The sequence below is a fragment of the Bos indicus genome, chromosome 15 (genome assembly GCF_029378745.1).
Source record: "Bos indicus isolate NIAB-ARS_2022 breed Sahiwal x Tharparkar chromosome 15, NIAB-ARS_B.indTharparkar_mat_pri_1.0, whole genome shotgun sequence".
Classification (NCBI taxonomy): domain Eukaryota; kingdom Metazoa; phylum Chordata; class Mammalia; order Artiodactyla; family Bovidae; genus Bos; species Bos indicus.
In genome coordinates, this window is record NC_091774.1 from 50,835,912 (window position 1) to 50,863,815 (window position 27,904).

Here is a 27,904-nt window from a genome sequence, read left to right on the forward strand (position 1 = left end):
AAAGTAAAAAAAAAAAAAAAACTTTTTTTCTGCCTACCTCAATGATGGACTAAGATTTTTATTTACTATATTCACCAACACTTGGTTCAGGCTCTGTAGTAATCTTATCATTGGTTATCAGTATCAGAAATTATCAACCTGTTTTCTATACTAAACTAGGAGAACCTGAACAGTAAGAATTATTGTTATATTCTTTTTTTAAATCTCTAACACTTAGCTTGATGTTCGGAATTTAGGACACTTTTATTACTGAATATGTACAGATGGATAACATTTTTTGTAAGAGAGAGGCTACCAGTGGGTAGTTTAATAAAACAAGACTGCACTTAATGACAGATACTATGGGGTAGAGTATGACTTACACTCACAATAGCTGGTGCATTTTAGCAGTTGGGTATAAAATTTCATTTTAAAAAAGTCCTCTTTAGAGTGACTGCAAATGAGTATGGAGTTTCTTTTGGGGGTGATGAATATTTTCTAAAATTAGACTGTGATGATGGTTGTTGCACAACTCTGTGAATTTATTGCTGCTGCTGCTGCTGCTAAGTCACTTCAGTCATGTCCAAATTTACTAGAACTTTTTAAATTGTACACTATAAATGGTGGAATTTATGGTATGTGACTTATATCTCCAAACTGTTCATATGCGAAATCCTTCAATAAAAGGGCACAGTACAAAAAATTACATCAGCCTATAAAGCACATAGCCACAAAATGCAATTGCATAATGGAAGGTATAAAAATACTATATGAGGCAAAAGAAGTCTTCTGGGAACCAGCATACTCTAGAGACATAGTGAGTGACAACACCACAGGGAATTGGCCTCTCAGTTCTGAGACTGTCTCCAGCCAGTCTGCCAATAAGTCTTCTCATAAGCACCCCCTCAGCTGGATCTAAAGCCTTCCCGGCATTGTGAGTCAGCCCGAGAGGGACAGGAAAACTGCTGTATGGGCCCTGTAAGTAACATTGTTTTGAAAAAGCTCAACTCTAAGCGAGCCGAACTTTCCTACCCACAGATGAGAGTCTCCTCACCCGGAGCAGAATTAGCCTAGATAATGGGATGGTGGGCTGAGATGGAGGGTAGAATTTACATAATTGTTTATTGTCAGGAAATCTCTAGAAAAGGAGTGTTTTGTTCTGCCAGGTGTGGGTGGGATATCCTGTTGTTCATTAGTGAAATGACTTAATCAGCTGCTAATACATTTATCCTAGTTAGTGGTTTGGTGCCCAAGGAAACTAAAGAGGTTTTCAGGGGCTGAAAAGCCCAGTGATTCTTACTAAAAATGAAAAATACAAATTTTGAACATCTAATGCATGCCAGGTACTGTACTAGACACAGTGTGTGTTCAATCTCACAGAGAAGGAAACCAAATGAAAGAAATTTTACATTACTTGTAGGTTTCAGTGAGAAGAGTTTTTGAGAGCTTGAGCATTGAAATTAAAAATAGGTTTAGAATCCCTACTCTGATGTTCACTAGTTGTACATGATCCTGTATATGTTTCATAACTTCTTTCATACTCAATTTCTTCATCAGAAAAGTGAATATAATACTGCAACATGGTGTTATAGTAAAGATGAAAAGATAAAATGCTTAAAGAGTACTTGGCAAAGTACTGTTCATAGAGCAGTAGCTGTTGTTATATTTTTGTCATTATCACTATACAAGATCTCAAAACTAGTTGGTGTTTGAACAGGGATCTAAACCCAGGACGGTCACACAATAGACATGCTGTTGGCAATGACTTGGACAATACTGATAATACTATATAGTCTAATTCAGCAGTAAAGCCATCACCACAAACTGCAGCTCATGGAAGTGCAATGGAGAAAGTGCATCACTGTGATGGAAGTGGACAAGAAAATTAATAGAGAGACTGTAGCTTATTTCCCGTAAGAGAAAATGAAGGCTGTGCAGGGACTCAGAGGATGGGTTGAACAGTGGTGGCTACACAAAACGTTCGTTTGAGGGAATTTTTGTGCTTCCTCCTAACCATATTCATTAGTCCTCCTTTATTCTTTACGAACAGTTTCGTGTTTTTGATTTAAGAAGATTGCAATGAAATACAACTGCAAGGTTCCACGACCAACCATACTGCTATTACTAAGCCTCCATATGAAATCCTCTTAAGGCTCCAGTTTTTGACATTTCAGAAATAAAATCAATATGAACTTAATGATGACTTGTATATTGAGGCTAAGTGAGTGGATGGTGAGTATGCATGGTATGTGTGTGCATGAGGGAGGCAGTTCTGAGCAGATGATCTGCTAGAGTTCGATGTCATTTTCTGATAAATGAAGCAAAGAAGAGGGAGCCAGGTTTGGAATGGGAGAGGGGGTAGGATCTTCTTGATTCTTACTGACTGAGCTGTCTGAGAATATATGGGTGGAGCTATCCCTCAGGTATAGATAAAATAGTTTATTCACATTTTATTCACTGGCCCTAAGCAGAGAGCTTTGATTTGTTCTCCAAACTACTGCCAGTTCTTTTCCTAAATCATCAATTTGATTTACTCATTCTACTTCCATGACCTAGTTGAAGCCTAAAAATCTTCTTACATCTTCAAAGATTCTATTAACTTTTTTGTGTGTTTTTATTTTATGTTTATTTATTTTTTAATATTTTATTTTATTTTTTAACTTTACAATATTGTATTGGTTTTGCCATATATCAACATGAATCCGCCACAGGTATACATGTGTTCCCTATCCTGAGCCCTCCTCCCTCCTCTGTCCCTGTACCATCCCTCTGGGTCGTCCCAGTGCACCAGCCAAGAGACCATAAATAGATCTCAGGTTTGTGAGTCATCAGGATATAAGTGCTATTTAAAGCCATGGGAATAACTGTTATATCACAAGAAGAATATATGGAGAGCAAAAAATAAGAGGAGCTTGTTGGAAGAAAATGACAGTCTTCAGTTTAGTTCAGTTGTCATGGCTGACTCTGTGACCCCATGGACTGCAGCACACCAGGCCTCCCTGTCCATCACCAACTCCCAGAGCCTACTCAAACTCATGTCCATTGCATTGGTGATGCCATCCAACCATCTCATCCTCTGTCATCCCCTTCTCCTCCTGCCTTCAATCTTTGCCAGCATCAGGGTCTTTTCAAATGAGTCAGTTCTTCGCATCAGGTGGCCAAAGTATTGGAGCTTCAGCTTCAGCATCAGTCCTTCCAATGAATATTCAGGACTGATTTCCTTTAGGATGGACTGGCTGGATATCCTTGCAGTCCAAGGGACTCTCAAGAGTCTTCTCCAATACCACAGTTCAAAAGCATCAGTTTTTCGGTGCTCAGCTTTCTTTATAGTCCAACCCTCACAATCCATACATGACTACTGTAAAAACCATAGCTTTAACTAGATGGACCTTTGTTGGTAATGTCTCTGCTTTTTAATATGTTGTCTAGGTTGGCCATAGCTTTGCTTCTAAGGAGCAAGTGTCTTTTAATTTCGTGGCTGCAGTCACCATCTGCAGTGCTTTTGAAGGCCAAAAAAGTTTTAAAGACAGTCTTAAAGAACAGCACAATTACAAGACAGGGAACAAAAATATTGTTTGATCACCAGGGAAGAAAATATTATAGAATCACTATCGTTGAAGCTAATAAAGGAGACAGTTTCAAAGAGGAGATAGTCAACACTGAGAAAATGTGAAATAAGGGAGAGGAAAATGCAAATAAACTTTTGGACTTGGTATTTAGGAAGTCATTGGTGACAGTTGGAGAATGTTCTGAGAGTCATTAGAGAAATAATCTGGATTGTTACTGAGCATGAAGGAATGATAAACAAAAGTATACTGCCTTTCAAAGAGCATTTTTGTTATTATAAAATATGGCAGGAAACTGAGAGAGAAACAGTTTATGTTGTATTTCTCTCACTAGCTAAGCACAGTGGCTGGTTAAGAAAGATGCTCGATCTGTCTTGGTTGAATTGAATGTGTTGGAAAAATCAGTATAAATGTGTGGGAAGCTTTCATTAATAGATTGGGATAAAACCTGAGTATTGTAGAGTGCAGAAAGGGAGTCAATGGTACTAAATAAGACACTAAAGAAGGAAAGGAATCTTGCTGGAGTTAAATTAGAGGAGATGAAGAATTATTTATTTAGTTATTCATAAAATATTTGGAAATGCCTAGCTTCTGATGCTCTGGAAATAAAATCCAAATTCCTAATCTCTTCCATGGAATTCAAGATATTCATGTCCTAGCCCCCCCTCCTTCTCTTACTTTATTTCCTATAGCACCCAGCTTCACATTTAAGGCTCAGTAGTCTTCCAACAAATTGTATTATATCATTCAACCTCTGCTTCCTTGTTATCTATGTCAAGAACATATCTTTGATTTCCATCCTTGAAAACTCACACCCAACCATCAAAACTTTGCAGAGTTAAAATTAATCTCATCACTTAAGATTTCTTGGAACTAATTTTTCTTAGCACACAGTCACACACATTCATGTATACTTGTATTCAGAATCTGTCGCTTCACATTATTTTTGTCTTATCTGTCACTTTGAAGCATCTTACCTTCACATACTTTACAGTTCAGTTCAATTCAGTCACTCAGTCCTATCGAACTCTTTGCGATCACATGGACTGCAGCACGCCAGGCTTTCCTGTCCATCACCAACTCCCAGAACTTGCTCAAACTCATCTCCATTGAGTCAGTGATGCCATCCAGCCAGCCATCTCATCCTCTGTCATCACCTTCTTCTCCTGCCTTCAGTCTTTCCCAGAATCAGGGTCTTTCCCATTTGTCCATTCTTTGCATCTGGTAGCCAGAGTATTAGAGCTTCAGCTTTAGCATCAGTCCTTCCAGTGAATATTCAGGACTGATTTCCTTTAGGATTGACTGGTTTGATCTCCTTGCACTCCAAGGGACTCTCAAGAGTCTTCAACACCACAGTTCAAAAGCATGAATTCTTTGGTGCTCAGCTTTCTTTATGGTCCAACTCATATCCACGCATGACTATTAGAAAAACCATAGCTTTGACTAGATGGAACTTTGTTGGCAAAGTAATGTCTCTGCTTTTTAATATGCTAAGTTGGTCATAACTTTTCTTCCAAGGAGCAAACATCTTTTAATTTCATGGCTGCAGTCACCATCTGCAGTGATTTTGGAGCCCAAAAAAATAAAGTCTGTCACCATTTCCACTGCTTCCACATCAATTTGCTATGAAGTGATGAGATTGGATGCCATGATCTTAGTTTTCTGAATGTTAAGTTTTAAGCCAACTTTTTCACTCTCCTCTTTCACTGTCAACAAGAGGCTCTTTAGTTCTTCTTCGCTTTCTGTCATAAGGGTGGTGTCCTCTACATATCTGAGGTTACTGATATTTCTCCCGAAATCTTGATTCCAGCTTGTGCTTCATCCAGCCCAGTGTTTCTCATGATGTACTCTTCATATGTTAAATATGCAAGGTGACAATATACAGCCTTGATGTCCTTTCCCGATTTGGAACCAGTCTGTTGTTCCATGTCCAGTTCTAACTGTTGCTTCCTGACCTGCATACAAATTTCTCAAGAGGCAGATCAGGTGGTCTGGTATCCAATCCCTTTCAGAATTTTTCACAGTTTATTGTGATCTACACAGTCAAAGGCTTTGGCATAGTCAGTAAAGCAGAAATAGATATTTTTTCTGGAACTCTCTTGCTTTTTTAATGATCCAAAGGATGTTGGCAATTTAATCTCTGGTTCCTCTGCCTTTTCTAAATCCAGATTGAACATCTGGAAGTCTATGGTTCACGCATGTACTGTTGAAGCCTGGCTTGGAGAATTTTGAGTATTACTTTACTAGTGTGTGAGATGAGCACAATTGTGCAGTAGTTTGAGCATTCTTTGGCATTGCCTGTCTTTGGGATTGGAGTAAAACTGAACTTTTCCAGTCCTGCAGCCACTGCTGAGTTTTCAAAATTTGCTGGCATATTGAGTACAGCATTTTCACAGCATCATCTTTTAGGATTTGAAATAGCTCAACTGGAACTCCATCACCTTCACTAGCTTTGTTCATAGTGATGCTTCCTAAGGCCCACTTGATTTCGCATTCCAGGATGTCTGGCCCTAGGTTGGAGATCACACCATCATGATTATCTGGGTCATGAAGATCTTTTTTGTATAATTCTTCCGTGTATTCTTGCCACCTCTTCTTAATGTCTTCTGCTTCTGTTAGGTCCATACCATTTCTGTCCTTTATTGTGCCTATCTTTGCATGAAATGTTCCCTTGGATGGATCTGTAATTTTCTTGAAGAAACCTCCAGACTTTCCCAGTCTATTGTTTTCCTCTATTTCTTTCCATTGATCATTGAGGAAGGCTTTCTTATCTCTCCTTGCTCTTCTTTGGAACTCTGCATTCAAATGGGTATATCTTTCCTTTTCTCCTTTGCCTTTCACTTCTCTTCTTTTCTCAGCTATTTGTAAGGCCTCCTCAGATAATCATTTTGCCTTTTTGCATTTCTTTTTCTTGGGGATGGTCTTGATCGCTGCCTCCTGTACAATGTCATGAACCTCTGTCCATAGTTCTTCAGGCACTCTATGAGATCAAATCCCTTGAATCTATTTGTCACTTCCACTGTATAATCATAAGGGATTTGATTTAGGTCGTACCCGAATGGTCTAGAGGTTTTCCCTACTTTCTTCAATTTAAGAGCTCTACAACTAGTGGCATTTCTTTGCCTGTGACTCCTCTGATATGCCCATGCCTAGTACACAGTGCCTGGCATGTAGCTGGTTTTTCAAACAGGTAATTTTCCTTTTTTTCCCCAAATGTGTCACTGGGCTCTGTTTAAAGATGTGGTTTTCTGTCTCTCAGTGATGAGGTCCTGACATCTGTCTGGTTTTCTCAGGTATCAAACCTCCGTTATTTTGCTTGTTTTGTACTATTAGTGCTGACATAATCTGGTCTTTTGTATTCTCATAACAATTTTTATTATTCATCATGGTATGCTGGATATTGAAATTATTTATAAGCAGCAGCATTCACTCTCCCTTAATTATAAACCCTGTAAGAGATGTTTTGTTTGTGTTATATCTTAGCTTCTAACAGAGCACTGTGCCCAGAGTAGGTGCTCAGGAAATGTCTCTGAGAGTGTAAGGCAAGAGCAAAGAAACAATATTACAGGCTCATTCTGGCTTGACAGTTTCTGGCTTGGAATACTTCATCTTGACATACACAAAATGTAGAATTATTTCAAGTACTGTTTTCTTGGAAAGCCTTTTGCAAATACCCCAAATCATTTGTAAACAGAATTGAAGTGATTCCTTTTTTAATAATTTCTCTACTTCCAAGTAACCTCAGAAAGTTGTTAACTTCAAAAACTGAGTCCCAGGTTCTATGAAAAATGATAAGAAATAGGTCAAAGACTTGTGGAAAATGAGATGTGAACCCATTATTATAAATTATCATATCATTCATTTAATATATTTTTAGTTTATCTTCCTGATCAATACATACTTATTAAATGTAAAAGCTGTAAAAAAAAAAAAAAGATTTTCAGAAATCACTATAGTTTTAATTAATATCAAAAAGTGCTAATAGAACCTGTTAATCTTTCAAACTTTCACAGTTAACTGCTAAATACATGCCAGTTGCATGACACAGTATCTATTGATACTTCATTTTTTAAGTATTTTTTAATTGTTTATTTATTTATTTTTGGCTGCTCTGGGTCTTTCTTGCTGCGTGTGATTTCTTTAGTTGCAGCAAGCAGAGGTTACTCTCTAGCAGAGGCATGTATTTCTCATTGCAGTGGTTTCTCTTATTGCAGAGCACTGGCTCTAAGTACCCAGGCTTCAGTACTTGAGGCACACAACCTTATTTGCCCCAAGACATGTGGGATCTTCTCAGACCAGGAATCAAATGTGTGTCCCCTGCATTGGCAGGCAGATTTTTTTTTTTTTTTTAACCGTGGACCACTAAGGAATCCTGATACTTCAGTTCTATAAAATGATCAAAGCCATGGCAGTGCCATGGTGTAGTATCCAGAAAAAATTTTCCTTTTTAAATAAATATTCCCTTTTTATTACTTCTCATTTCCCTTATGAAATTTGCTAATATATTCTGACAGTAATTTGATTGGTTCTCTGGAAACAGTCTCATTTTTGTAAACTGGAGAATATGAAGTCATAGTTCACTGATTTGACCAACTCGTGTAATTTAACATTCTTTTTTCCTTGAATTTTCCATTAATCAAATTAAAAATTTTCCTGTTAAAACTAAGAGATTTATTTAGGAAATTCTTGACCTTGCACTTTGGGTAAAACTGTGTTCTGGAAACTCTTAGGTTCCCTTAAGGAACAGTGATCTTAACACTGGTTACAAGTTCATTGTGGCTCAACTCTCTTTCACATATGCCATTCTAAAAGCTTTGGAATACTAATCTCTGTTTTCCCCATACCCCTTCTTCCAATTCATACAGACCTATTTACCCAGGATGCAATTGCTTATTCAATGAAAAATAAAGTTATGTTCCCCTCCAAAGCAAAGCAGTAAGATTCTATTAGGTGTCTCCTTAGAAGCATGTCTTAACAAAATGGAGAAAAATCTGTTCTTTGCTAATGGAGAAAAGCTAGTCTGTAAAGAAACTGAAGCAATATATTTGAAACTGACAGCATGTTATATCAACCAGGGGCCAGAGGCCTCTGTAGGTAATAAGTCTGTGTTCTAGCTCTCCATCTCTCTAATGCAATTCCAGATGCTATAAGGGTCTGGACAAGGGTCAAATGAAAATGGTCATTTGAAAGGTTAGATACTATAGTCACCTGCACATGACCGCACTGATGCTTAAGTCATTTATTATCACTTAATACATGTTATTTTGCATTATAAGTATCTCTCAATATTTTCTGGCTTCCCAAATTATCTGTAAGCTTCACTGCTTTCTCTTCTCTTGACCAATGTAATACTGCTCCTCCAAAGCCTCAATCATTTGTCTCTGATGCCAACTATACAGAATATATTCCAAAGAGGATGGAATATGATCAGCCAGTCTTGGGTCAAGTTTCTTTTCTTAGTTCTGCCATCTCTGGCTAGAAGAAAAGATCACATAATATAAACCTTGCTATCAGCAAAATGCTCCAGGGAAAAAAAATCATGAGCAGGGGCAAATACAAAAAAAAAAAAAAAAGTATTGTTAAAGCAGTTGAAATTTTGCAATTATTTTATCAATTTATATCAGCCATTCATATTTACATGGTATATAGATCTTCATCTCTGGTTAGCTTTTGGTTGAATAAAATTATCTGTAATTGGATTGCCTGTTTAAATGTAAGTTTTTTGGTTATTCCAGAATTTCATCTTGGAATTCTGTACTTTTTAATTCATCATGTCAAACTTGCAAAATACCACATCCTCTTCCATCATTTTCGTGCTGACTGGTGTTCCCGGGCTGGAAGCCTTCCACACCTGGATCTCCATTCCCTTCTGCTTTCTCTATGCAACTGCTCTCTCAGGAAACAGCCTGGTTCTCTTTGCCATCATCACTCAGCCCAGCCTCCACAAGCCCATGTATTATTTCCTCTCCATGCTGTCCACCACTGACCTTGGCTTGTCTGTATCTACTCTGTTCACCATGCTGGGTATATTCTGGTTCAATGCCAGGGAGATCAGCTTTAATGCCTGCTTGTCACAAATGTTCTTTATTAAATTCTTCACTGTCATGGAGTCATCAGTGTTGTTGGCCATGGCTTTTGATCGTTTTGTGGCCATCTCTGACCCCCTCAGGTATGCCATCATTTTGACGGACTCCAGAATAACTCAAATTGGAGTGGCCATTGTCATCAGGGGGACGCTAACGCTCACGCCGATGGTAGCACTTCTTACGAGACTGTCCTATTGCCACAGCCGCGTGCTCCACCACTCCTACTGTTTCCACCCTGATGTGATGAAGCTCTCGTGCACAGACACCAGGCTCAACAACGCAGTGGGGCTGACTGCCATGATCTCGACTGTTGGTGTGGACTCAATCCTCATCCCCTTTTCTTATGTTTTGATCATTAAGACTATCCTCAGCATTGCATCCCCAGAAGAGAGGAAAAAAGCCTTCAGCACATGTATCTCTCATATTGGGGCTGTTGCCATTTTCTATATCCCATTGATCAGTCTGTCCTTTGTTCACAGATTTGGGAAACGGGCCCCAGCCTACGTACATACTATGATAGCTAACACCTACCTGCTAATCCCCCCTGTCATGAACCCCATCATCTACAGTGTGAAGACAAAACAGATATGCAGAGCTGTGATAAAAATTCTCCACTCCAAAGACACATAGAATCATAGAAACAGTCTATGTCAGGTTGTTTTATCAATTGAAAAGTGAATCTGATGATCGTTGATGCCAAATGTGCAAATATTTAAAATCAAAGATGAAATATATTTAGAAAATCAGCTTGACTGACCCATATATTTTACAAATGAGGAGATGAGACATTAGAATAGGAGGAACAAACAGCTTTACTGTCTAGAATTTCTCCTCCAATGACTGCTTATTCTAAGCTGTTGTTTATCCTGCCAGTAGTCTGTCTCTTTTTACTTCATCCACTTCTCAGCAGGTAAGATGACACAGTATGAAAAAGTCACTCCTTTTTGAGAAATAGGTAGTATTTCCTAACTGTACTAATAATTTTAACTAATATTTATTATTTCCTTTGACCAGTCATTGTTCTGTTTTTTACACATATTAACACATTTTTATATTTGAAACAAAATGATAAGATAGTCACTTTTAGTATTAGTGAGAAAAACTGAAGCACAAAAATGTTAAGTAACATGCTTAAACAGCTAGTAAGTAATGAAGCCACATTTCCTTTCCACCTGCAAACTGACTTCCTTCAGGGTCCTCCTACTCTTAACCTTAATTGTGTATGTAGTATAAACAATATATGTATTTATATAGCTATACTATATTTATATGTAATATAAACATGTATACACAATACAGCATATAATTATACATGAGTTGGATCCCCTAGAGGAGGAAATGGCAGCCCACTCCAGTATTCCTGCCAGGAGAATTCCATGACAGAGGAGCCTGGCAGGCTACAGTCCATGGGGTCGCAGAGAATGGGACACGACTGACCATCTGAGCAGCAGCGTACATAAATTAACTAACTTGTACTGGGGGGACACAATTTAGACAAACAAACAAAAAAAATAAAACTGTATTCTCTAAAAATTTTCAACCAATTAATCAAATAAAAGCCTAAAACAAAATCCTCAAACCTCACAAATGTATTTCTACCTGATGTTCTTTCCCAGCTAAGCATATTCCAGAATTTCTTTCTGACCTCCCTCAACTTTTTGCCCCAGTAGAAACTAAAAAGTGACTAGAATTGCAAAGGAATTACAAGTTGTATTATCAGAATTGTTTTAATTTGTAACATTTATTTCATGTATGGCTTAATTCAGCAAGTTAATTATTTTTTCCAACCTGGGTATATCCAATAATTCTCAAAAATTTAAAGTGCATGTTTCAATGATACATGTATTTACTCAGTAATCACTCAGTAATGGTGAGCCCTATAGCTGGTATCAGATCCAACAAAGAAGTAGAAGTAGTCATTCATAGCTACAGGGAATTTATTCACAGTACCAGTTACTTAACAGTTAGGATGATGTCAAACTCCTCAGCATGTTTGACAATAGTATTTTCTGAGTCAATTACTATTAATCTTCATCTTCGTTATCATTTTATGTTGAAATGTCCCAGAACTTTGTTCTGAGACCCGTCTTATTCTTTGTTATATTCTCATTTCTGGTCATCTAATTTAACATAATGTCTTTACATACAATCTATAAGCTTGTAAATCCCAAATAAGTATTTATAATATAGTCCAGACATATCTAATTGCCTGTGCATCAGTATCTTCATTTGGACATCTAAAAATCATCTTAGACTCATCATATCCAAAACCATATCCTGGTATTCACACCAAGGAAAAAACATTCTCAATCACAGTTTTCTATAACCCAGAAACTCTGCCTTTCAAGATGCTGAGAGAAGACTTAGAGTTATTTCTGGCACATGTCCATCTCCCCCATTCTACATCCAATCTTTAGCAAATGCTGATGACTCTTTATTCCAGGTGTTCCAGATGTTGGTATCTGGAGTACAACTACTTTCTACTACTTCTACTGCTACCACCATGTTCCAAGCCATCATCATTTTGAACCTGATTTTGCTTTATAGTACAGTCTATTTCCCCCACGGTAGTTAAAAGGATTATCTTAATGCACAAGACAAATCATGTCACATCCTGTGTTTAACATGTTCCAGAGGTCTCCTGTCTTACCCAAGAAACATTTACAGTCATTGTAATACCTTACAAGGATTTATGTGCTCTGACTCGTCTTCATCAGCTCAACTTCAACTCCTACTACTCTCCTGCTTACTCATTCTACTGCTGCTGCTGCTGCTGCTGCTAGGTCGCTTCAGTTGTGTCCAACTCTGTGTGACCCCATAGACGGCAGCCCACTAGGCTCCTCTGTCCCTTGGATTCTCCAGGCAAGAATACTGGAGTGGGTTGCCATTTCCTTCTCCAATGCATGAAAATGAAAAGTGAAAGTGAAGTTGCTCAGTCATGCCCGACTCTTCTCGACCCCATGGACTCCAGCCTACCAGGCTCCTCCATCCATAGGATTTTCCAGGCAAGAGTACTGAAGTGGGTTGCCATTGCCTTCTCCTACTCTCTCTACTACAACCACACTAACCTGCAAACATTCCCTTAAACACACCGAGCATGCTTCACCCTCAGACTTTGCACTTGCAGATCTCTTTACTTGAGATGTTCTTCCTCCCGATGTGTTATTTACTGCCTGTCACCATGCAGTCTCCACTCGTGCACCCCCTTATTACAGGGCCCTTTATACTACAAAAAATAATAATGACAACACCACCTCTTCCTCAGTTCCTGCCTTCATTCACTCTCTTCCTTACCTACCTTGTTTTAACTTCTAGCACTTTCACACTCTCTGTAACGCATTACATATCTGTTTATCTCTTTTCTAGCTTCCCCATTAAAAGGTAAGGTCTTTGAGAATAAGGACTTTGTTTCATTTAAGCTCTCTTCCTACCAGATAGAAAAAAAAAATCATAAAATCTGTGTGGCCTGCTCAAAGTCATTGCTTCCCCTCCACCCAGAGCTCCAGGCACAACAAACAACTTGCATTTCCTTAGCCTTGATTGCTCTATCTCACTTTCAAGCCTTTGCACAGGCTCCTCCACTTACAGCACCCTCACTCTCTTCCCTCTAACCAAGTATAAGCAGCTTTCCTTCAGAGATGTTTTCATGATGTCTCAAGTCTCCCTGATGTCCTTTTCAGGTTCTCCTGCATCATTTTGTGCTTCTTCATGGCACCCTTTTTCAGACTCTACTGTAAGCATTCTTCCCACAAAAGACTCTGCTTACTTCTTGAGATCAAGGGACGATGTCTCAGTCACCATTAGAAATAAGAGAAAATGAGCACATGATGTGGGTTCACAGACTCAATTTTTGTTTGATATTTCCACACATGACATTAGGGCAGGGAGATAGGGGAGAGAGACAAAGAGGTGCTTGGGCTAGAGAAGATGGATTGGGGTACCCAGCGTCCTAAATATGGGAGGAGATGGAACTTCAGTCTTAAGAACTAGACAGGCAGGAAGCTCTCACTACTTCTACAGATGTTTCTCTCCCATCAGCACCCTCCTGCAGGACCAACACTAACATGTGAAAAGCCCCACTGTGCAACCATCCAAGCAACTTGTAAGCTTCCATTCCCAGGGAGGGCATAATGTAGATGTTAAGGGAAATGGGGCTGGGGTGCAGAGCAAATGTCATCTCTGACCCAAGGGACAAGCTTACAATGAATTGGAGATTTTCCTAAAGGCCAGAGCAGTGGTAGACACATGGCCACTATTTCACTTGGACTTCTTAATGAAAATCCTTAAATGTTCCATAAGTCCTATGAGGCCCTATATGATCCAATTGCCCATTACTTCTCTGATTGTATCTCCCTACTACTCTTGCCCTGGTTCCCTCAGCTCGGCAGAGTGGCCTTCTTGGTGTTCTAAACCCCCAGATACATTCTCTTCTCAGGAACTTTATTTGTGGTTTCTTTTCCTTCTTCTTGGAATAGTCTTCTTCAAATACCTCCATGGATATATTTCTCACTCTGTTAGGCTTCTCCTTAAATGCTTTCATTCTGTGTGGTCTTCGTAATATTGTGCAATAGTTTCATTTTAAATTTCTGCTATCCCCTTGAGATGTATTTATTTCCTTCTTCCCTTTATTTTTTTTCTCCTGAAGCCTACCTAACATCCTCTTTCATTTTTTATAGCAACTCCATGTACTGTCTGTACCCTAACCAGAATACTCCATGAGGCTGGAGATTTGTATGTGGCATCTATTTTTCTTATTACATTGCTGTCATTGTTCAGTTGCTAGATCATGTCCAACTCTTTGTGACCCCATGAACTGCAGCATGCCAGGCTTGATAAATCTTTGTTGAATGTGAATAAATAAAGAATCTGAATACTTGGTTCTGTGACCATATTATAATTCATGAACCATACGACCTAAGCAAAGAGCCTTTGGGTTATGTGTATGCTTTATTTATGACTCAGGTGCAATGAAAAGTGGCTTCCTCACCTGAAAGTCAATTTCATCAACTGAAAGAAAAGCTGGGGCTGGGAAAAGAGAAGTTCAAGAGGTGCATGGCCTTATTTTGAATTATGGGACTATATTTTTGTGTGCCTGTCTCAATAAAGAGGATATGAACTCCTAGAGCTCAAGAACCAAACTACATACACTGGCAGGTGTCTAGTAAAGTGGCTAACTAGAGTTTGAGTTACTTGGATGGGCAGATATAGATTGTCGAGAGCCCTGTATGTGTAAGTGTGGGAGTGATGACAGAGGCAGTGGGGCCCTGGTAATTTTTGCCCATCCACCCCTACCAGACTGAAACAGTGGGAAGCCTGTGGGAGTGACATACAAGTGGCCATGGAGGTATTGCTCCCTGCCTGCCCAGCCCCCAGGCCCTCAGTCCGTATTCTCATAGTGTATCCCCATGGGATTCCTAGGCAGTTATAAATAAATCTGTGCCTGAAAGGGAGAGTTGGCTTCAGCTGCCTCTCATCAGGACTGTACCATATTCAAGTGAGTGCATCCTCACTGGGGTCAGGCAGCCCATGGTCCCTGGCATCCTAAGCAACCCTGAAGACCCTACAAACTGTCCCGTGGCAGGGTAAGGGGAAGCCCTTGTATCCCACCCACATCTTCATGGATGAGGAAGAAGTGTTCCAGAGCATTAGCTGCCACCCAGAAAGGCAAGTGAGACTAGATGCTACAGCCACACTCAGACCCAAAGAGAAGCTGCAACTGGGTCTGGCTAGCATCCCTTTAGGCAGAAGACCAGACCACATGGGAGGAAAGCATGAGGTCTTCTGGGATAGGTAACTGGGGAGATGAAACAATGGCCCCAAGTCTTAGGCTGCTACCAGCAAAGCAGAAAAGGTGCCCTGCAGAAAGAAGAGTCAGGGAGATATCTGACTCTGAGGCCACCAGAGACCCTTCTGTCTGCCCATGTGAATGCTGTCATCAGAGGCGCTGAGAAAGGAGAAATGCATTACTGTCCTCCCCTTGCTACCCTCCATGCTTGTGAGCATCTACCTCTGAAAAATGCTTTTCATTCTCTGACAGCAGCTGAGGGGGACAAAGCTGGGATCTGATATTTGTCAAGGAAGGTAGCTGTAATATCTTGGCACATGTCTGAGAATGGAGAAGAACGGATAGTCATCAGAGGAGAGATTTTCTGACCTTTGAACCTGGATCTGTTCTTTCTTGCTTATCCAAGATGAGGATAATCTAAGTCAAAATTTTTAGTTTTCATTTTATCATATTGGGTTTTTAGATACCTGGTCATTCTCCTCTCCAAACCCTCTCTACTAAGGCCAAATAGAAAAGCATGTCTCAGCAGCAGAAAGGACACAGGTTAGGAGTGAAGAGGAATCCTGGTGGGGTGGGGAGAAGTGGGGAGGATGAACAGTTTAATCCCAATATCACTGATGAAATCACCTGCAGAGTGTATTCTAAAGATTCAGAACCTCTTTTGAAAAGCCAAGCCATTAGCTCTTTAGAGACAATTAGCTCTATATACCAGGGTACTTAGGGAGACTTTCAGGAAAGAGTTTGATGAGATCAGAACACAGAATAAGGCAGAGCAACACTGAGTTTCCTAAGAAATCAAAGATTCACCTAATATAAATAACTCATGGCCAGAGGTTCCAAGAAAGATAAAGCTCTGGGAGTATCAAGACTCAACTCAAGCTCTCTTTGTAGCAGTGAGAGTGGCCTTAGAGACAACTTTTAAAAGTAGAGAGACCCATCAGCCAGGAACAGAGAGAAAGCCTTCACAGGGGCCACACCTGGCAGCTAGGATCCTACCAGCACCTTTATCTCCAGGGAATTCATTGGTGGGAGCTACTACCTTTCATTTGATGACCCCAAATAAGTTTCCCTGTTACCTTAAGATATTGACTTTGGCCTTTTTTCCTTAATTTTTATTTTGTGGGTTTTGTTTGTTCGTTTTTTATTATTTTTATTTTTTATTACAGTTGTATCTTTCCTCTCTTGCTGACCTCAGACCTGGAATCCTGAAAAATTGCAAGCAAACAAAGCAAAACCAAAACAAAATAAAAAATCTCCCTATCCCCACTGTTTGCTCTACCTTTTATTCCCTTCTCTGTCTTTTTAATTTCTACTCAATATTTCAAGACTGAACAGAAGGATCATCTTGTTTCAGAGAGTTTCCTCTGATGATGCTTCTCCCATCCTATGCGTTAAATGCACATCTTTTCCTAACACATATCCCAAGATTCTAATATTTTCATTACTTATCTATCTTTCACTCTAGGCAAGGTATCTGAAAGCCAAATGATGTGTCACAGCACCTGAAAGGCAAAAATATGCATTTTTGTCTCTGTATTTTCAGCATCTAGCAAATATCCTTGATATATGATAAGTCTTACAAGTAAATGCTTATAGAACAAAAAATGATTCCCAGGGAACTTGAGAAGGACAGATTTTGGGGATGAGCATTGTTCTCTCCAGGTTCCCTTTTACAAATGTAAATGGACTTTGACAGTAGTGACTGATAAGTGAATTTGAGCTGTCACTTTCCCCTTTGGCAGGAGGCTTCAGACAGCCTTTTTATGAAAGAACCCAGATGACTCGGAGGAGTGAGAGAAGAGAGAAGGGGAAGGAGAGCTAAGGTGTATTCAGTCCCCGGGTCTCTGGGGCCAGCCTCTCTGACTGTGCTCCCTGTCCTAGCAGGCTAGCAGGCTGCCAGTGTGACCTCACCTTCTCGGTGCCAGCTATGAGTACCTGCAACTTCACACATGCCACCTTTGTACTTATTGGTATCCCAGGACTAGAAGCAGCTCAATTCTGGATTGGCTTCCCCCTGCTTTCTATGTATGCTGTGGCATTGTTTGGAAATTGCATCGTGGTCTTCGTCGTAAGGATGGAGCGCAGCCTCCACTCTCCCATGTACCTCTTTCTCTGCATGCTGGCAGCCATCGACCTGGCCTTGTCCACATCCACCATGCCCAAGATCCTCGCCCTCTTCTGGTTCGACTCCCGGGAGATCACCTTTGATGCCTGTATGACCCAGATGTTCTTTATTCACGCTCTCTCAGCCATCGAGTCCACCATCCTACTGGCCATGGCCTTTGACCGTTACATAGCAATCTGCCACCCGCTGCGCCATGCCGCAGTGCTCAACAACACAGTGACAGCCCAGGTTGGCCTGGTGGCTGTGGTCCGCGGATCCCTCTTCTTCATCCCACTGCCTCTGCTCATCGAACGGCTAGCCTTCTGCCAATCCAACGTGCTCTCACATTCCTATTGTGTGCACCAGGATGTAATGAAGTTGGCCTATGCAGACACATTGCCCAATGTGGTCTATGGTCTTACTGCCATTCTGCTGGTCATGGGTGTGGATGCCCTGTTCATCTCTTTGTCCTATTTTCTGATTATACGAACAGTTCTACAACTGCCTTCCAAGTCGGAGCGGGCCAAGGCCTTTGGAATCTGTGTGTCACATATTGGTGTGGTGCTGGCCTTCTATGTGCCTCTCATCGGCCTCTCAGTGGTGCATCGCTTTGGGAACAGCCTTCATCCCATTGTGCATGTTCTCATGGGTGATGTCTACCTACTTCTGCCTCCTGTCATCAATCCCATCATTTACGGTGCCAAGACCAAACAGATCAGAACTCGGGTGCTAGCTATGTTTAAGATCAGCTGTGACAGGGAGTTTCAGCCTGTGGGAGGCAAGTGACCCTTACCACGGCACTTATTCTTACCTTTAATGGCTTGATATAATGATTTACTAATGCTAGCTTGATCTCAGTTGCCCATAAACACGTCAGTGATTTTCTCTGGTTTGGCTTCTAAATACTTCCTCTGCTTGGGGTTAAATTTTTGAGGCTGCCATAATTATTTTCTGGGCTTCCCAGGTGGACACGAGCAGTAAAGAACCCATCTGCCAGTGCAGGAAATGTAAGAGACGTGGGTTCAACTCCTGGGTCAGGAAGATCTGCTGGAAGAGGGTGCAGCAACCCACTTCAGTATTCTTGCCTGGAGAATCCCATGGACAGGGGAGCCTGGTGGGCTACAGTCCCTAAGGTTGCAAAGAGTCAGACACGACTGAAGCGACTTAGCATAATTCTTTTCCGCAGGTAAAAATGCTATTCAGTACTACTGATTCACCTGGGGAATTCCGTGGACAGAAGAGTCTGGTGGGCTACAGTCCCTGGGGTCTCAAAGAGTCAGACACAACTGAGTGACTAACACTACCACTATTACTACTATCCTTGTTATAGAAAAAGCTAAAATTAGAAAATAAGCAGCAAAAGAATGTAAAGGAGAGTGGCAAAAGTAAAATTTGACTTTTAAACAAGGGAAAATTTTCTTTGATTATTAGTCCAAGAAACCTGCATTAACACAATAATTAGGTAACATTTTTGCTTATTTAATTAGCAATTTTTATTAATGAAAATTCATAATGTAAAAGGAGTTTGTGTTGAAGCATATATGCTGTAGCAACACCACTGATGGTGCAACTGCCAAAATGTAGCAAGGGCTTTTTAAAAGTTATGAGTGTTAGTGCTGTAATCTCTCTTTTGAAAATTTATTCTCATAAAATATCCCTAAATGCAGAAAACAAGTTTCTCATAAGATATATCAATCATACCATTATTTATAGTAATCATGTATTTGACATCCAAGTTTTGAAGTATGGGCTTCCTTGGTGACTCAGACATGGTCTTTTCACTTAATGGAACATTATGTGAAACAGTCCATGTTAAGGAAATATTATGTGACCTTTAAAGGCTCTGCTATAAAATGAAACATGCATGTAATGTTAAGAAAAATAAGGAGGATACATGATTGAAACTAACTTGTAAAACAATCTATACCTTGAAAGAAATGTGCTCAAATTACTAGTGACTTACTTCTGTTTCTATCTTCTAATTCCTTTTTTATGGAGATCTTGTACATCTTTTATAATTTGTACAAGTTAGCATGTACAACTTTTAAAATGGAAAAAATGAAATTGATCATTTATGTACACCAGGGATTGTCAAAGACTCATTGTTTCCTATTTATTACCTGGGAAGTTCAGCTTTAAATAATAATGCCAATGAATATATCTTGAGTGGTTGCAATGTTCCAGAAATCTAAGTGCTTTATAGGTTTTATCTTATCTTCACACCAACTTTATGGCAGAGGGACTATTTTTGTCCTCCGTTACCAGTGCAAGAAATAAGGTTTACATTGAGAAAACTAAGGCACACAGTTTTATGGGTGCCATGCCATGATTCCAAATTAAATTTCATAACCAAATACAGTATTTAATGTCCATGCTGCATTGCTTCCTGTTTAACATCTGCCATTTATCTCCTCAGCCTGTGTAAATGCTGTTTTCCTTCTGCCATGTGCCTTATGAGATAAATGACTATTTGTGTTGAGAGATAACCCTGCCCTTGTTGTGAGCAACAAATCTAGGTTACTCTTCATGTTTTACAGCCAACCTTCATGTTCTACAGCCTGCTTCTTTCTTGACTAAGGGAGAATATTTTTGTCTATTTATCCCTAAAATCTTCTCAATCATGTCTCCCTTTTTTTAAGTGTTTTCTGTATCTGTCAAACATATCCAAGGTCTGAGTTTTAACTTAGGTAATGAGACATTATAAATTTTATTTCAAATTTTGCTAAGTGTTATACCTACTGCTTTCACATTCATAGAATCCTATGTGAGAGGTTCCCTGGTCTTCTTTCTCACCAGTGCAGAAAGCTAAATGCATCTTTTCAAGATGGACTATTCCCATTGTATCGTTGAGCAGGTCTGATGAGATGCTAAAGTCTGAGGACAATCACTGGGCCTATGTGTTCCCTCAGCAGCTTCACTGAACAAATCTTTTGTGGGTAACTAGGGTGGATAAACCATGGGGGGTGACTTCAGCCTGTAGGCTCTTGCTCAGAAAGGGGGAACCTCAGACTCTTAGCCTTTCTCCTGAAGAAGGGTCCTCCTAGCATATGATGTATCTGTGAGCATCCAATTCTGATCACCTGCCCAGAGACTGTAAAAGAGCCTCCAAAGTCTTGCAGTTCATCAATGCACATAGACCAGGTCTGAGAGGGAGAGAATGGAAGAATGAATGGCTCCTTTAAAAAAGCAAAGGCATGCTCATAAAATTTCCACTGTAAAAGTGAAAATTCGAGTATTGGGCCTCACCCCAAATAATGAGGTCAGGAGCCTCATTTGATGAAATTGACTATGTCTCTTCCCACAACTTCCATTCTCTTCTATTTTCCTGTGCATTGCTCTACCTCAAATCATACCCTCCTGACTACTTCCATACATCTAAGAGAATAACCAGATTAACAACTTAATAAAGTGTGCCATCTCTCGCTCCCAAATCCCTCACTGTTCACTGTTGTCCAATTTATTCATATTCCATTTCTGTCTCCCCTACATCTCCCTATGCCCCAGGATTTTAACTTTAAAAAAAAAAAAAAAGTAGTCCAAAGACTTGTATTCATAGCAACACTATTCCCAATAGCCAAAATGTGGAAGCAACCCAGGTGTTCAACACATGAATGGATAAAGAATACTGGTTATATACATACAACAGAATATTATTCAGCCATAAAAAAGAACAAAATATGATATATTCTACAACATGAATGAATCTTGAGAATATGATGTTAACTGAAATAAGCTAGACACAAAAGGACAAATATTGTAGGATTCCAATTATATAAGGTACTAAAAATTCATTGAACTAGAAAGTAAAATTCATCAAAATAGAAAGTAGAGGTTTCCAGGGGCTGGAGGCAGGGGAGAATGAGAGTTATTGTTTAGTGGGTAACAGAATTTCAGTTTGGAATGATGAAAAAGTTCTAGAAATGGATAGCGATGATGGTTGCACAACAATGTGGATATACTTAATCCCACTGAATTGCACACCTAAAAATGTTTGTTAGAATGGTAAATTTTATGTATGTTTTACTATGATAATTATTTTTAAAATGTAAAACATCACCATCAATTTTATAACAAGAACATGTTGAAATGATTGCATCTAGGTTAAAGAAAGTATATTAAGTTTTTGTTGCTGCTGTTTAAGTATCCCAAAGAAGAACACATTTGATCACCATACTGAGAGGAAGGCAGAGCCCTGGGATGAGATTTAGGAACTCAGAACTCCAGTCGTGTTACTAAGCCTTGTGACCTTTTCTAAATCACATTATCTCTTTGAAGTCTGTAAACATGGTGATTAAATTATGTAAAGTCTAATAAATCTAAATCCCATTTCCAATCTTTTTTTTTTTTTTTTTTACTTTTTGGCTGCCCTGTGTGGCATGTGAGATCTTATTTCCCTGTCCAGGGTTCAAACCCCCTCCCTCGTCACCCCCTCTCCCTGCAGTAGAAGCTCAAAGTCTTAACTGCTGGACCACCAGGGAAGTTATATGATGTGCTCTGAACATTAAGAAAGTGAAAGTCACTCAGTCCTGTCTGACTCTTTGTGACCCCATGGACTGGGCCAGAACACTGGAGTGGGTAGCCTTTCCCTTCTCTGGGGGATCTTCCCAACCCAGGGATTGAACCCAGGTCTCCCTCATTGCAGGCGGATTCTTTACCACCTGAGCCACAAGTGAAGCGCAAACATTAAGAAGCCGGGAACAATTCGAAAAGTCCTGCAAGGCTGAATCTCTCCTGGGACTCCTTCAGAACTGCTTTCTGACCCACATAAGAAAACCAGCCTCCTTCCCTGAGGCCACACCTACTGTTTGCCCAAACACTGTATTTATCAACTTGACCTCCTACTCCCTGATTCTACCAATTATAGCTGTCTCCAAAAATCAAACCTTCTTTCAAAAATGGGGGAATTTCCACCCAGTAGATATGCATGGGCTCTCTGAAAGGAGGTCCAGTCCAGCAGAGAGAGAAAACCATTCTGATCATCAAGTCAATTCACTTTCTGTGAGGCTTGTTTTCCTCTTTAGTTTATTTTGAGCAATATTAGTGTCTACCCCTCAGTGCGTTTGTGAGGATTATGTGCAATTATCCATGCACAGTGCTTAGTGCAGTGTTTAATACTTAGTATGAACTCAATAAATACTCATTATTATCATTGAGAAGAGATTGAGAAGATAGATAATAATCCCTGTCTTACAGGGATAATGAGGAGATAGGAATATGGGTTTCTGTCTGTGGCAAGCAAGACACACAAATTGTTTTAAAACACTGATTAGAGCACATTAGCCTAGGAGCTTGGAGTTTAAGACCTGCACTTTGTTCTTCTCCCACCCCTCCAATTCACATACACACACCAGCAGGACTAAGATTGGAAAATGAGATGAAGGAAGGGAGTGTAGTGGAGAGGGGAAGTGGGACTTAAATGGGATTCAATTTGGATTGAAATGACTGATTATATGCACTAGAGAAGAAAAATCAACAGAAAGGCCATAGTTTTCAAAACTATACCAGAAAAAATGCAATTGCATACTAGAAAGTGGCAAACTAAAAACAGGTTATGGCCATTACTTATTCCTTGTTCACACAAACCAGGGTCCTGGGAGAGTGTTTGCCTTTTGTTTCCCAATGGCCTGGAAGGACTTCAAGAAGGAGGCCTCTGGGTGCCTGGGGAGCTGAGTCAACTGAGAGAGGTGGTCCCAGGCAGCCCCTGCCGTGAGAGGCCTCTGGGTCTCAGGCAAGTGCTCACTGTCGTGAGAGTCTCTTTCCCAGTGAACAAGGATCTCTGGGGACCAAGGACCATAAAAGCTTTGCCCTGTTCCCAGCCATGTTTATGTTGGCCTGAACAGTGGAGGGCACCAGTTTAGGTATCGAGTTCCCCATGAGAGCCACAGTGTCTGAGGTTGCTCTATAAGCAAGACAACTCCCATCCCCACAATAATTACATTTACCCCCCACCTCTGAGCAGCATATCATTTACCCAACCCTGGACTGACAAGAAATAAGAACACCACATAAGTTTGTTTTGAGAGATAGAGATTTCCCCAGGCTTTAAAAATTATTATTAGAAGAAAAGATTTACTCTCAATACATATTTATGACCAGAGATTAGCAGCATCACATATCTGAGATTCTTTCCAAAAATGATCACCACCAATTCTCCCAGCTCATGCCAGAATTCATGCCCAATGTCCATGTTTAAATGTCATTTAACTTGAAATATTCAAGCATAATTTACAACCTTCTAGGCCTTGTAAGAAATGAAGAGAATACCAAAATAAACAATAGTGGATGTTAGAGTGTATGTCAGATATTACCCAAAAGGAAAGAGATAACAAGTGTTGGCAAGGATGTGGTGAAAAAGGAACATATGTGCACTGTTAGTGGGACTGCAAATTGGTACAGGCATTAGGAATAACAGTATGGAGCTTATTCAAGAAATTAAAAATAAAAATACCATAAGCAATCATTACCTCAAAGAGATACCTGCACTCTCATATCAGCATCATTCACAATACCCAATGTATAGAAACAGCCTAAGCATCTATCAGCAGGTGAATGGATAGAGAAAATGTGATGTACCTATATATTACATATATATATGTAATATATATATACACATAATATATGGATATTATTCAGCCTTTTTGTGGTGGATTCATTTTGATATTTGGCAAAACTAATACAATTATGTAAAGTTTAAAAATAAAATAAAATTAAAAAAAATAAAAGGAAACTGACATTTGTTACAGGATAGATAAAACTGAAGGGCATTATTCTAAATGAAACATTCTAGACAGAGATAGACAAATAGTTCATATTCTCACTTATATGTGGAATCAGGAGAAAAAAACATCAAACTCAAAGAAACAGAGCAGAATGGTTTTTGTCAGAGGCTGGGAATTGGGGCAGTGAATAGGAAAATGTTGATGAAAAAAATATAAACTCTTAGTTATAAGATAAGTAAGTTCTAAGGATCTAGAGTGTAATGTGATGACTATAGTTAATAACACTACCTTGTATAACTGAAATGTGCTAAGACAGTACAACTTCAGTGTTCTCAGCAAGAAAAAAACTAAGTTTTTTGAGGTGATCGATTTTTGTTAATTAACTGAATGGTGGGGATCCAGCCCTTTCACAATATATATGTATATATAATTGCCACATTTTACCTTTTAAGTATATTACAATTTTATTTGTTAATTATACCTCAATATATACATATATTTCAATCACTGACCTGAATGTAAAACTTTTTTAGACATAAGCATAAATCTATAAAACTTAGTCTTGACACCAAAAACATGATTCATTTAAGGAAAACTGATAAATTAAGCTTCACTAAAATTAAAAATTGCAGCTGTATCAAAGACTCAGTTTAAAGGATGAAAAGACAACATACAGAGTGTGAGAATATGTGTGCCAATTACATATCCAACAGAGGCCTAGTATCTAGAATATAAAAAGGACTTTGAAAATTTAGAATAAAAAAATCTAAAGATAGGCAAAAATCATAAAGTGACATTTTATGGAAAAAGATACATAGATGCAAATAAATACATGAGAAGATGTTCAAAATTATTAGCCCCATAGAAAATGAAAATTAAAACCATGACGAGATACAAATACATATCTATAAGAATAGCTAGCGTTTTTGTTTTTTTTTTTAACAAATGTGAAAACATCAAATGCTAGCAAGGATGTTGGGAAACTGGATGCTTAATACACTGCTGAGGAAATGTGAAAAGGCATAGCTAGTCACTCTGAAAAACATTTTGGTAGTTTCTAAAAACTGAACATGCAACAAACATATGACTGAGCATCTGCACTCTGGTATTGATCTCAGAGAAATGAAGAAATACGTGTACCAAAAGATTGTACAAAAATGTTTGTAGTAACTTTAAAATACTAACCCCAAACAGGAAATAAGACATAATGTACTTCAACAGGTGAATTGTTAAAAACAAACAAACAAACAAAAAAACAGTGGTAATAGCCATACCCTACAATATTGCTCAGCATTTAAAAAGAATAAACTGTTGAAGATGGTGAAATAGGAAGACCCTGACCACACTTCCTCCGATGGTTACATCAAAATTACAACTGTTTACAGAGGTGGCTCAGATGGTAAAGAATCCGCCTGCTATGCGGGAGACGTGGGTTCGATCCCTGAGTTGGGAAAATCCTCTGGAGAAGGAAACAGTTACCCACTCTGGTATTATAGCCTGGAGAATTCCACTGACAGAGGAGCCTAGTGGGCTATAGTCTATAGGGTCACAAAGAGTCAGACAAGATTGAGCGAGTTTCACATACATACATACAGAGCACATACAGAGCAACTATATATGAGACAGTTTTCCACAGCTAAAGATACAAAGAAGAAATCACAATGAATGGGTAGGAGGTGCAGAGACACAATGTAGTCAAAATTCACAACCCTGGGAAGGCAACACACAAATAGGTGGATAATCACAATAGCAGAGATTCTCTCCAAGGCACAAAGGGCCCAAACCCTACATCACGGTCTCCGACAGGGGTTTTGCATCAGAAAGATGAACCCCAAGACCATCTGACTTTGAAGACCAGCAATGGCACCCCACTCCAGGACTCTTGCCTGGAAAATCCCATGGATAGAGGAGCCCGGCTGGCTACAGTCCATGGGGTCGCTAAGAGTCGGACACGACTGAGCGACTTCACTTTCACTTTTCACTTTCATGCATTGGAGAAGGAAATGGCAACCCACTCCAGTGTTCTTGCCTGGAGAATCTCATGGATGGCAGAGCCTAGTGGGCTGCTGTCTATGGGGTCGCAGAGAGTCAGACACGACTGAAGCGACTTAGCAGCAGCAGCAGGGTTTGCATATGGGAGAGGTAGAGGGCTGTAGGAAAAATCCCCATGCTCTGAGTCCCAATAGAAATTAAGGAAATAATCCCACTCACAATTACATCAGAAAGAATAAAAAACCTTGGAATAAATCTAGCTAAGGAGGTAACAGACTTGAACTTGGAAAACTATAAAACTGATGAAAGAAATTGAAGATGAAAAACAGAAATACATAATAGTCTCAGATTCCTGAAACTAATACAATATTGTAACTCAATTATACTTCAATTTTAAATAAGCACAAGCTATTAATACATGGAATAAGCTGGATAAATCTCCAGATAGTCATGCTGAGTGTAAAAAACATAGTCCCCCAAAATTATATACTATACCATTTCATCTGTGAAACAATCTTGCATTGACAAAAGTATAGAAATAAGTAACACACTAGTGATTGCCAGAGATGAAAAAGGGGGTGGGAAACAGGGGAGTGGGAGTCCACATAAAAGAAGAAAAAAAAAATGAGGGAGCCTTGTGGTGAAGGAAATGTTTAGTATCATGACTGTAGCAATGCCAGTATTCCTAAATTGGTATTATACTGTTGTTTCAAAAGATGTTAACTTTGGGAGAATTGAGTGAAGGATATATGGTGTTTCTGTGTTGTCTTACAGCTGCATATGAATCTACAATTGTCTCAGAAAGAGTTTTAAAGAATAAATTATCTCAGTTTCTGCTTTGCCATTCCAAGATTTCTTGTTGTTGTTGTAAGTGATGGACAGCCAACAAAGAAGTGGTTAAAAGCTTGGAGATGGGGTTGATATGAAACACACTTGCCTTAGAATGGTCCGTCTAGTATGGTGTAGATGTAGGAGTGGAAGCAGGAAAAAGAGCAGATGGACTAGGCAAGACTCAGAGAGGGCACATTTGATGGCCCTTGTTTCTCATTGTGAAGCTGGGAGCAGCAACATGAGCTACTGAGAGTGAGATAGCAGATTGGACAAAGAGCTTGAGAAGAATGGCGACAATTTAAAAACCAAAAGGAAAATTATGGAGTACTGCTGAAATCTCAGCTCAGGTAAATGAACATGAATTTATTTTGATATAAGATTTTAAAGTTGAGTAATTTTTCCTAAATTTATTTATCACCTATGGAGGAGAAAGGGAGATACACTGGGCCCAGTTCATCTGGGAGTGCTGTGCTAAGTCGATTCAGTCGTGTCTGATTCTGTGTGATCCTATGTACTGTAGCTGGCCAGGCTCTTCTGTCCATGGGTATTCTCCAGGCAAGAATACTGGAGTGGGTTGCCATGCCTTCCGCCAAGGGATCTTCTCAACCCAGAAATTGAACTTGGATCTCTTACGTCTCCTGCTGCTGAGTTCTTTACCATCCTGAGTTCTTTACCACTAGTGCCACCTGGGAAGCCCTCAGCTTGGAGAGTGCAGCCAAAATCAGAGGAGAAAAGTCAGATGTGTTCATAGAAAGCAGCTCCAAGTGAGTGACATTAGTCCAAATTGATTTAGGAAAGAGCTGAGGTCACAGCTATTTTGGAGTAGAACTCTCAAGAAAGGG

The 27,904-nt window shown here is 39.5% G+C and overlaps 2 protein-coding genes across 3 annotated transcripts; both read left to right on the forward strand.

The window, feature by feature from the left end:
• Nucleotides 1–795: 795 nt before the first annotated feature.
• Nucleotides 796–27,895, forward strand: LOC109569970 (olfactory receptor 51E2). 2 transcript variants are annotated; one of them, XR_011570876.1, is made up of 2 exons: nucleotides 796–957; nucleotides 2,030–2,176. XR_011570876.1 is itself a non-coding variant. In XM_019975788.2 (2 exons), the coding sequence occupies exon 2, from the start codon at nucleotides 17,344–17,346 to the stop codon at nucleotides 18,304–18,306; it is 963 nt and encodes a 320-aa protein (XP_019831347.2). In that variant the 5' UTR covers nucleotides 796–957; nucleotides 17,159–17,343; the 3' UTR covers nucleotides 18,307–27,895. The 2 variants fall into 2 exon arrangements, 1 of the variants encoding a protein (XP_019831347.2); XM_019975788.2 differs by lacking the exon at nucleotides 2,030–2,176 and adding an exon at nucleotides 17,159–27,895.
• LOC109569971 (olfactory receptor 51F2-like) lies at nucleotides 7,503–14,452 on the forward strand. Its single transcript, XM_070803795.1, has one exon. The coding sequence runs from the start codon at nucleotides 9,317–9,319 to the stop codon at nucleotides 10,259–10,261; it is 945 nt and encodes a 314-aa protein (XP_070659896.1). The 5' UTR covers nucleotides 7,503–9,316; the 3' UTR covers nucleotides 10,262–14,452.
• Nucleotides 27,896–27,904: the final 9 nt, after the last annotated feature.